General features: G+C 35.2%; 1 protein-coding gene across 1 annotated transcript in view; it reads left to right on the top strand.

Annotated features, from left to right (window-relative positions):
- CNTNAP4 (contactin associated protein family member 4) overlaps positions 1–12350 on the top strand; it is a gene marked incomplete at its 5' end in the record, with an annotated part of 237095 nt that overhangs the window by 184928 nt on the left and 39817 nt on the right. Inside the window, 2 exons of the mRNA XM_082013630.1 lie at positions 3340–3537; positions 9416–9572. Of these exons, the coding sequence (XP_081869756.1) occupies positions 3340–3537; positions 9416–9572 (355 nt within the window). The remainder of the gene's footprint in view (positions 1–3339; positions 3538–9415; positions 9573–12350) is intronic.

The following is a 12350-nucleotide window of genomic DNA, read 5'->3' as shown; positions in this document are numbered from 1 at the left end:
TGCATACTGGTATATGTTCTTTCAATGAAGCTTACATTTAAATGGCTTTTTGAAATTTATTATTGTTTTAGTTGTGGCTGTTTCTTTTGTTTTCTACTTAGCCTCTATTTATTTGAATTGCTTTCCAGCCAAAATTATGGAAACACTTTAGTGTTTTATGACAAAAATATTTTTTACATAGTTATAACTATTTAAAAGACTATATGAGTAAGCTGTAGTTGAATTTGTTTTAGGTACATCCTAAGTGTTGATAACTTGAATTAGAAACTTTATCATAAGCTTTTGGTGCTGGTTTGTAAACAATTTGTGGTCATGTCTATTTCTTGAGAAACTGACAGGACTCTGTCTGCCAGTGGCATTTGTCAGTTTTCACTGTGATCTAAAGAATATTTATTACACATGTTGCAATAATAGAATTCTCATCATTTCAAGCAGTCTGTGCAATTTAATTAGTCTCACCATGTCAGGTCCTGACTTTGGCTTCTACAATGAACTGTGCTAGCTTAGGGTGGGCACAGGTCTAGTGTCCTATAAGACTAAAAGACACCAAAGAATCATGGCAGAAAGATGATAATTTTTTTAAGTGGGCATAACCCTCCAAGGTACAGTGTAGTGTCCGATTTATCCTTGTATGTCCATGAACAGCTGTTACTGTTTTCTTCAGTCACTCCTTATTCACAACATTAAGCAAACCTTATTGATCAGTTCTTCATCTTGAGATGCAGCCTGACAGGATGAATCATCAATATTTGTTGTGTTCCCAGTTTCCTCATGACTGGTATTCCCTTTTCCCACCAGAGGTAAAGGCAGATGCCCACATTTCTTACAGCACTGCTTTGTCTTTAACATTCATGGGGCTCTATTTTCAGGCAGCTGGAGGAAGGTGCCTTTCCCTCATTTTATTCTTGGAGGTCTGTTTCAGAATGAAAAGCCTACAATCCACCCTGCCAGTTAAGATGACCAAACTTTGCAGAAATCTGCTTTTCTTTTTCTTTGTAAATTTAGGAGTGTGACAATGAGACTGATAGCTGACCTCTTTGTCTTAATTTTTGTGTTCAGCATAGCCTTTAGATATATTTGTGTTTGTGTGTATGTGCATGTACAAAAAGAACTCTGTTTCCTATATTCCAGCCACCTGCTTTTTGATACCATGAACATGTACTTAATAGAATGTTTAATTTGACCAAAAACTGGTAAGCAATGATAAAAAAGTCAGAGAAATAATCTCCTTTTAATATGGTATTTTTAAGAGGCATCTCACTTTGATATTTCTTTTAGGTTTTCTGATGAATATTTGTCCTTTAAGTGACTATGAGTTCTTTCCTTTCTATAAATAGCTTATAACGTCAGCCATGTGTGGCCTGTAGGAAGCTAACGAAATAAAATACAACTCTGTTAAACGGTTAGAAATACTACTATTAGAACATCAGAAATACCATCATCAACACTACAGGTTAGAAAAAGTAATATTTCTCATATCTACTCAAATTACATTGGCCATTAAGATACAAAAATACAGTGGACATAAATCTAAACTTGACTTGATTGATCCAGACCAGCTTTAACCTGGAGCCTGCTCACCCCTACCTTGAAGTGGATTTTAGTCATGGGTCTCAGACTGTTACAGACTTTGCAAGTGGAGGTTGAAACAGAGTAAGTTCAGTGCTTCCTTATTCACAGGTGAAGGGGCTTGGCAAAAGCATAAAACAGCAGAATCACATGAACCTTTATCACCCACCAATAATTAGGGCAATTTATATTTCAAAGAACATGGTGGCAATAATCTCTTGCACTCCCAAGCAGAGTGTCTGATGTTACATTTCCGTGTATGCAAACTATAGGACAGAGTGACCAATGTATTCCTGTGCTATGGTGCCAGCCATTTCCATCCTTCCTGTGTCTCAGTGTACAGGAAAATTATTTTTATAGTCTCAAAGTAAACATGTAGTACTTAACGTATAACCTCAAGTAACTTATATGAAGTAGTGCCTTCATATAGGTATTGTAACATCAGTTTTAGATCTTGGTTTGTGTGGTTTTTACAATTAAAAATGCTTTCCATAATTGCTGTAGGAAGTTAAAAGTTAAAAGAATATTTGTGAAGTATCAATATAACTGCAAAGTCATTGAACCGTTTTGTTGTTTAGTGTAAACAATATGTCTCCAAGTTGGAGAAAGTCTGTGCCACAGCAGACAGCACATCTTAGCACATGCCTTTTATAAACATGCAATGTACTGCTTATTAGTCAATGATTTGAATTATATGTATATTTATATGCAAGTCTTTTCTGCTCTTTTATTACAAGAGCATTACTTCAGAACATATTTTTTCTAGAAATAACGTTTGGAGTACTGAATATTTACTAGTGAGTCATTGAAAAAAAATCCTGCAAACACAGTTCAATTTCTTCTAGAATAAATACATTGGCAATAATTTGCATGCTCCCAGTTGACATGAATCATAAGGCCTGTCTACACAATGCAACAAAGTTTGTAGCTGTTTTACCCAGAAGTATCAGAGCTAAAAGTCAACTTAAGAGCAGTATGTGTGTTTTAGGGAAATGCAAATCTCAGTTCTGAACTAGTACTTGATCATGTCACAGTACTAAGTCAGGTAGGCATACCATGGTGATTGCCATAAATTAATATTTCATCAGGTGTTTGGAAACAATTTTCTGTTGAACTTTGAAACCTGTGATCCTTAGTCTTGACTAAATACATGTTTTGAATAATGCTTCAGATAATGACTACAATTTGATTTTAGATGGCTAGGATAACTCGCCTTCATGTAATCTGAGTTTTATAGTAAATACAGTATTTGCAAGCTACTTTTACTTCCTTATATGATAGAAAAAGGCTGTAGGATATTTTCTCACACAGAATAAATTAATACTAATTATAATGATATATGTAATGCAACTAGGATCTAAGATAGAATTTAGTGGGTTTTTATAAACAATTTAAGCCTCGGAAAAGTAACAATAATAAGTATTATTTCTTTCTATTTTTTCACTACAATTTACCAAGTAAACTATATCTTATTTCAGAGACAATCATTTGGGTGTCATCAGTTACTGTTTCCTTATTATTCAATAATCAGAATAAGGTGAATACCTGTTACAGTTACGGTATGATAATCTACTTATAAGTAGAAAAAATTATTAATTGTTTTCATTTTTGCTCAGTGATTTATGTCTCTGTTTCATATGCCCAAAAGCACTTTTTGTGATCAAAGAAGTCACCTTAAATTTTAGTTGATTTCCTTGTACAGTCTCTTTCCGTTACCTACTTATGCATCTACTTCTCATTCTTTATTACTTTTCACATGTGTTTTGAAAGATACAACATGGACAATTATACAGCATAACAACACCAACCTAACCAGAGTCAAAAGTGCTAATCGAGAGAACCCACACACTGTGTTCTTCAAGTACTCTGCCAGCCTAGACCAGCTTCAGGCTACAATTAGCCATGCAGAGCACTGTGAACAGGAGCTTGCTTACCACTGCAAAAAGTCGAGACTTTTAGACAAGCCAGGTAAGTAAATCAGACAAATTTTATTATTTTGGATAATGCATTTAATTTTACTGGCTACTAAAAGTATTTATTTTTATCAAGCTTATGGCATTTTGCTACTAGAAAGTTTGAACTACTTCAGATACCTGGTTCTCAGATTCCTGTAAGTTTCCAAGAGATATTTGAACCAGAAAAACACCAATGTCTGTTTATAATGATCTTCTTTCACAGAATTAAGTGCTCTCAAAGTTAATTTCTCTCATAAGTCTTTTAAATTAACAGAGATTATTATTAACAGACCTCCTGTTGGTTTGCCTTCCAGAGATTTTTAAATTTTAATGAAGGAATTACTGAGGAAATATCTCCTAAAAAGAACATAAATCAGTGCACAGATATCAGCAGTTTATTGCTGAATATTTTTGAACACTTAATGTGCATATTGTGACAAAAAACATTGATAACATTAAATTTCCACTGTCCAATATAACCATTCATTAAAAAAAACAAGAGTTAAAATGTGGATTATTGACAAAAATATAATTATTTTAAGATAAAAATAAATGGAGATTCTCTGACATACTTAAAGAAAAATGAAGTTATGTAGTCTACTTCAATCTTAACTCTCACTGACACAGAGCTGCTCTTAGACTTTACTATGAAAATCCATTCTAAGTACTCCAAATAACGTGGAAGTAAAACATTGTTTACTGTCTTTTGAAAAATTGAATGAAATTGTTTGACTTGTCTACCAGAAACTGCTCAAATTGATGACCTGGCATTCTTTCCAACTAAGCAAAGAGTGGACCTTTGAGTGCAACAGTCTCTGGTTCTGTATCTAAACTCTGTACTTACATATTCTTTCTCTTTAATTATGTCATGGACATCACTGGACTTGGACTAGAATACGCTCTTGACAGAATATCTGCTTGAAAATGTCTCCATAGCATAAAAGATGAACATATTGCTTAAGATGTCCCACTGAACCTCCTTTTTCCCTACAGACTCCAAATTAAAGTTATAGTTAGATGTTCAAAAGCCTGCTTTACACTAAGCAGAGGGTTTCAAGATTATGCTCTCTAGGTATTTCGTGTCTTTTGGCTGTTAACTGTCACATAGTCTAAGTGAAAACAAAAAAAACCTACAATAAACCCCACCTTTTCAACTCACCAATTTCAGCAGAGCGATCAAGCTAGAAACCATTAAAAAAACTAGGTCATAGAAGAAAAGAGGGAAAGACCCAGGCAAGCAAGACTTTCTACTTTTTTTTTGGTGATCCAATGAGTTTGCACAGAAATGCAGATTTTCCTAGAAACCTAAAAGAGTGCAGTCAGTCAATTGCTTTAAGCCTTCTAAAATGTAGAGTTTTGAATTCTAGAAGTAAATAGGCATGAGAAAGTTATTTGCAAGTTCTACAGATTTTCTAAAATCATTCTTTGTTTAAACACTACCACAGGCTGTACCAAATGCAACTTGCCATTCCTCTGAAAAGTGGGCTTTAGTTTGTTCTGAAAGAGAGATCTCTCAGAGCAGATAATTCTAGGATCTAGTGATGGTCAGTCTTGGCTTCTTGCAGTGAGGCCATTAAAAAATGCAACACTGAGTTTTGTGATACAGGGATGAAATAACAACACTTACTAAAGAGAGTTAGGGTTTATGTTTCCTCTCTGTTTGAAAGCAGCCAGAGCCACATTTTTATAACTGTTTAGAGGATGTATTAATTTTGCTTTAACTTTTCTAACATTCTTAATTAAATCACTTCCTTAAAATAAAATTCAGATTTTTATATTCCAGGATTTAGATCTGCCTTTTTTCAGTCCAAGTGTAGTGACCATGGTGGATGACTTAATAAGGACAAATCCTCTTTGACCCATTTAGTCACAGTAACAGTGAAAACAGATAAAGTTCCTGGGAGCAGGAGCAGTTGCCCCTTTGTAGATATAAACTGTGCATTTGAAGGGCTAGGTATTCCCTACAAGGAGAAGGAAAAAAGTGGTTTCTTTTCAAAATGTATGTGCTGGTATTTTTTCTCAGGGAACTCAGTGATCAGTGCACCTTAAGTATTCACTGAAATAGATGTTGTTTTCAGCATCTGAACCAAATCAGCAGCAAACAGTATGAGGTTGCACAGTTAGAATCACAAAATCACGAATCACCGAGTGGCCGAGGTTGGAAGAGACCTCTAGAAGTCACCTGGTCCAATGCCCCTGCTCAAGCAGGCCACATAGTTGGTGCCCAGGACCACATCCAGACACCTTTTGAATGTCTCCAAGGATGAAGACTCTACAATCTCTCTGGGCAACCTGTGCCAGTGCTCAGTCACCCTCACAGTGAAAAATGGTTTCCTGACATTCAGAAAGAGTGGGCCATGTATTAGTTTGTGCCCACTGCCTCTTTTCCTGTCACTGGGCACCACTGGAAAAACCCTGCCTCAGTCATCTTTACACTCTTCCTTCAAGTATTTATATACATTGATAAGATCCCCCTGAAGCTTCTGTTTTCCAGGCTAAACAATTCCGGCTCTTCCAGTCTTTTCTCACAGGAGAGATGCTTCAGTCCCTTAATCATCCTTGTAGCCCTTCATCGGACTCTCTCCAGAATTTTCATCTTTCTTTTGTAATAGGGAGCCCAGAACTGGACACAACTCTCCAGGTGCGGTCTCATTTGTGATGACTGGAGAGGAGGGATCACCTCCCTCAGCCTGCTGGCAACACCTCAACCTCCTAATACAGCCCAGGATAGCAGTAACATTCTTGTGTGTGCAAGGGCACACTGCTGACTCATGTTCAACTTTGTGTCTGCCAAGACACTCAGGCCCTCTTCTACCAAACTGGGTGGCCCCCAGCATATATTGCTACCTGTGGCTGCTCCTCCCCAGGTGCAGGTCGTTACTGTTAGCCCATTATCTTCAGCCTGTCAAAGTCCTCCTGGATAGAAGCATGACCTTCTGGAGTATCAGCCACTCCTTCCAAAGTCTGGGTGCATATAGGCATCCAACATGTTTGGTAAGTGGTGGAAGATTAGGATTATATTTACACAGTAATCACTATAGTGGCAGTAGCTAAAAAAGAACTGACTGAATCACCTTTAAACTGTGTAGACCAGATATCTTGCTCAGCATAACACTGTAATGCAGAGCTATTTACAGAATTAGCTACATCAGTAATGCTTTCTCAAAAACATCTGTGCAGTCTTAGATGCAGTCAAGCCAAACCGTTAAGGCAAAACTGGATATGCCTAGATAAGCCCTAGTTACAACTGGGATGCATCTAAACTGGCAACAGTTAGTGTAATGTCAATATATGCTAAAATATTTTTAGTCTCATAAATATTTTCAGTCTTGAACCCAAGAAAGTGTAAGCCCTGGGCTTTTGTCTCTGAAGCTGTGAGAGCTTTTCAAATATGCTCCAATTGATCATCTTTTTCTTTCTGGAAATATAAATTTAGAACTTGCTGCTATCATGGAAAGGGAGAATTCTAAGGTCTTTTGAAAATTCTAAGGTCATGCCACTCCCATTAAATTCTTCTTTCTTTTATCTCCTCGATATCAGAGAGCTGAAGGGAGAGGTGGGGAGGAACTGTGGATCCTCTCTCATTTTCTAGAGAATCCTCTCTCTTTTTTTTTTGTAAGGACATTGCAATTACAAGTGTGAATTATAGTTAAATTTTATAGGATGCTCAACCTATTTAGAAGAGCTCAGAAAGCTAAATAAGAATTCTGTTTGGAATACGAATGCTTTAAAAATTTTAGGGAAGTTTAGGAAGGTAATCTTATTTGAAATTTTGGACTTGCTGACTAAGTTGTTATTTGATCTATCCAGCGTCTGAAGATAGTCTTCACCAAGTTTTCCTGTTTAAGATCACCTTTATGTATTTGCTTGCTGGTTTTTATGCATGGTTCTTTGAATGATTTTATAGTCAGAAGTACAAAACAAACAAACAAAAAGCAATCAATCACACATAGCTAATAACTGAAGCATACCTGGCATTGAAACAAAATTCAAATAACATTTTACTGAGGTAAGTTTGTTTTGTTTCATTTATTATGAGCATATTGAAATATCATAGTTTGAAGTGTAAATAGGTAAATTATCAAATTTCCCACACAATTTAATCCCTGCCACTTCTGCTATCTATAATCTCCACTAGCTATGACTGACAAGTACAAAATTTGATGATAGTCACATGAAATATTTTTTGGAACGTGTTGTCCACATAGTAATTCTTAACTGACTGTATTTTAAGAATATATTATATTGAATCAGCCTGGATAGCATTTGCAAAAAATATTATTAAAGAAGTCACCTGTTAATACATTTATGTGATCATTCTGAAGAAATCTCTAGCTGTTTTAATTAATAGCTTTATTTCACTTAAGCAATATTTTCTGCCAAAGCAGGGATAATGATCTGGGCTAATCAATATGAACTTGCAGCGTTTCAGTAAAAATTCTCCCCTCACCCTGCTGTATGAACAAATAATTGAGACCAGCTTTTAAACACATCCCAATGTCCCCAACGAAAGACTGGGAATATTAATTCATGACTACAATATAAAGCTAAGGCATGCTGTTGAAACAGCAGAAATATTTTACGGTTTTAGTTGTTTGAAGCTTTTTAAAGTGTTGTCTGCTAAATTATTTATAAACTGTCTCTAGTTTTTCTTCCTCCTGTGATGGCTTGCAAACACAAACACTGATATTCGACATTGATGCCATTATGCAAGTTTGACTTTTCCAGAAGATGCTTGCACTATTTTTTATGCCTGCTGGACCGACAGTTGTGTGGTAATGAATGCAGTCAATATGTTTACGATCTGAGAGATTGTCAGCCTAACAGACGTCTAGCCTAACAGTGAGGTTTAATAAACAGTGGCAGTTGTAAGTAGAGACTAAGATAAATTCCAGCTTCTTTTTGGGGCCCTGCTGCTGAAATCTTGGAGCTCCAACAACAGCAAAAACCCTTTATAATTTAACAGTACTTGTTTTCTTCTCATGCCTTGATTCTCATGAATTGCATCTATCACCCTTCTCCCTTCTCATATGAGATAGTTTATCTTCATGCTTCATATCTTTTAGTTATTACATATTCTGTGTGTATTTTCTGTTGCTGTGCTTGCTTGGTAGCATCTTTAAGCTTAATCTGTAGTGCTGTAACATTAAGGAAACATCCAGTATTATAATTTTGCTACAAACAGTGCTGACTGGATCCACCACACAGAGATGTAATAGTCCTGGGAAACCTTACTTCTACTCACCAGATATTGTTTATGGGAGTGCCATTAACATGATTTCTGCTGTCTCCAAATATATAAATTCTGAATCTGCTGCCTGTGACCTAAAAGCTGTCTTTGGGTATTTCTGATTAACACCTCCATTCAGCTGCTTAATGTTCATCACAATTATGGGTAGTAGTACTCTCTAGTACTCTTGGTGGTGGGATAAGACCATTTCCATATAGCTCTTCTGTAAGAATTCTTGTTCTATTGCTGGTAGTTCCATGATCTGAAATTGATCTTTACTTGGGAATATAAACTACCTTTGTTTTTAGGGTGATGGTATCTCCTTTTTCATGGACCATTTAAAAATGAATTCTATAAATGGACTGCTTAAGATAAATTATTCTAATATCATGGCTGGCTGAGCTAGGGACTGTGAGTTCCCTTTTCCACTAATGCAAGCAAAAACCTGTGACAATCATTTAATACTTTATAATGAAGTATTAAAATGAATAATTACTTATCAAGTAAAGGTAGTAATTTTTTTTCCAACTGTTGTTTAAAGTTTTTAGATTTGATGGGTGGTTTTTCTTTGCTTAACCTTTTGGAAACTTGCTTGGATGAGAAAAACTGGTTGAAGTAGGAGACAGAACTGGGCACTGATTTTCTCCAACCTACCTTTTAGATGGGATGCCATTGAGCTGGTGGATTGGAAGAAACAATGAGACGCAGACTTACTGGGGAGGTTCCTTGCCTGCTGTACAAAAATGTGCTTGTGGATTAGAGGGGAGCTGCATAGATTCCCAGCATTACTGCAACTGTGATGCGGACAGAGATGAATGGTGACTTTTTACTGTTGCTTATTCACAATACTTTTTCCTGGAAAGTAAATAAATATACAGGCTTTAGCACATTTAGAACATCAAGGTTGTTGTAAATTTAAATTATCATATTATCACCTGTTTCTTTGATATAGAACATATTTTCTTACAAAATTATAACTACATATGTTAAGTATTATTGATATTTCATTCTGAAATCTGGGGAGGATTTAATTTTATACAGTTACTTTCTAGTTTTGTAGGAAATTGCCTGTTATATATGAAGACATTAGCTCTGGCCTTTAGTACAACTTCAGTTATTCATTTTAGAATACTGAAAGTAAGTAAAGATAAAGTAAATTTTTCTGGAAAAAAGTAAATTAATTTTTAACATAATTTTTCATTACACTTTTAAGTTTAGGCTTAAAATATTCCACTTGTACTTGAAATTCTCTGATGTTATTTATGGTCCCATTCAAATAAGTAACGTAAGAGATGAGTTCCTGTTAAAATGTCAATTCTGAACCTGAGTTTTCACCTGAAAGGATCTGATACGACTTTCTCAATAATAGCTCCTGTGCAGTATAAGACTTTAAAAAGCAGACAGGGACTTTTCAGATGAAAGCTTTTCTGCTGAAACAAGTTTTAAGCTTTTAAACTTGTAAAACATTTTTAACTTACATAAATCTGATTCAGTGAGTAGGTTTGTAGATGCATGTTAATAAATGTAGAAACATCTGGTTTTTGAAAATAAAAAAAGTAAGGAAGGTACTTAGGAACATCTTCCTGTGTACATGATGAAACTATACATTATTTTCTCCTAAAGTTAGATATCCACCCTTCCTTTAAAGGAAAAACTTCTGAATTTTGTTGGACAATGCTTATTCTCTCATCATGAGCAAGGAAGTCATCAGATACAGAAATGAAAATAGAACAAAGGGTTAGTCAAAAAACAATTCTTCACAAGCTTCAAAAGTTTCTGTAGGAAAATAATTTATATCTGCAGTAGAACTCACAGAGTAATATCTGCTGTGATTATTCCAATAATGAAGTTAAACAAATACAGAGAAACTAGTAATTTCCTTACTATTGTGTGTACAAAAATACAAACAATTTTTGATTCACAACAGCAAAATAAGTGTTAAGAGAGGAGTGCATTTTGAGACAGTATTTTGAGTAGTTGCATTTCATTCTTGCTCAATTCTGACAATCATTTCATCCATGCTCACATATAACCATAAGATAAGTTAATTTATAATGGTAACATACTTGTAAATAAAGTAGATAGAGGATGACATGCATGTGTTCCATATAAGTCCTTTGAGTAAATTGCATATGTTGATGATTGTATTACATTAAAAATATAATGACTTCTATTTTATATTTCTGTATGTATCCACTTTTGATTTTTTAATTTTAATTTCAAGTGGAGACTTATCCCAGTCACTCCAATGTTATGGAGGTTATATTTACACTTATTTAATAGTTATGTTTATTGTTACATTTGGTTCCCCCTAGAAACCATGTTTGAATCAGCTGGCTCAATACTTTAGGGTGGAAAAAACAGGTAGAAGCTCTGCTTCACTGAGGTGTTTTCTGAGAACAGAAACAGTGTGGTTTTGAAAACATGGTTTTGATGTTCTATTTTCATAGCGAAATGTATGTTATTTCATAGGTTGGACATAGATTTAGCTCTAAAACTCCTTGTTTGACTAATCAAAATCTTAAGTCTCTGAAAGCATAAAATAAAAGGGATACTTAAAAAGAAATTGTTCCTAAATATCTACAAAAATGCAAAACTTCTCTGCAGAAGAGGTAAGCTAGTTTCTATTCAGTTTTCCTTTATTTGCAGTGTAGTTTTACTGAAGCAAACACTTTTGGTGTTTTGAGATGGGTTTTTTTCAGTTCTAAATTAGAAATCTGCTCTATCTTACCTCATCAAAAATTAACATTTAAAAAAAAATGTTTTCCTTTCCTCACTTAAGAAAAAAAGTTTTGTGGAAAAAAAAAAATTACATTTGTGTGCACTGTGCTCCAAGACAGATAAACAGAAATGGTGATGTTAGTTAGGGAGGAGAGAGAGGAGAAAAAAAATCGCTAATTTCATTCAGCACAAGGATGGAATCTTTTCCTGTTGTCTCAATCCCAGTGCATGTTCTATTGAGAGAGGGGGTTGTTAAGCCCAACCATGTTCCCAGAGAAATGTGGCTTGCTTGCTGAGGTGTGTGTGTTGCATTTAATCTCTGAGCAGTGCAAGTTCCAGATTGCCTCCCCTCTCTGAGATTGTACTGTTGTCTCTGTTTGCTTTGCCCATTAAATGGAAGATTCAGCTATAAATGGATTGAATGAACAGACTGAATTTTCTGGAACGATCCTGAGCAACTGAATATTTCCGTGAGTTCAGGGGAAGCAAAGTTAGGGCCAAAACTGGCGCTTATGGAGTTTAGAAATCTAGTTCTGACACTAAGTTAACAAAGGTTTTAGACAAGGAAAGATTAAAAGTACAGGGTGTGTGCTCTGAGTGCTAGGTTGCATATTCACTTTTCTGCGAGTTACATATTTGTAGTATATGCAGCTTTTCCTGTACACTCAGCATAATTTCATATTTTTCTATTTGATTTTTTTAAACTTTTGCCAAGGTGAAAAAGGAAAAAAAAATTAGACTTATCTGAAAGTTATAGTAAGCCATTTAATATTCAATAATGAAGAGACAGGCTATTATAGATACAGTGTGTCCTCAGCAACATGAAATCACTGACATGGGCAAACACATTAGCTTAGGCAACCTGTTAGGTAACC

The sequence above is a fragment of the Phaethon aethereus genome, assembly GCF_964289735.1.
Source record: "Phaethon aethereus genome assembly, chromosome: Z".
NCBI lineage: Eukaryota > Metazoa > Chordata > Aves > Phaethontiformes > Phaethontidae > Phaethon > Phaethon aethereus.
This window is presented reverse-complemented; position numbering and strand designations above follow the sequence as displayed.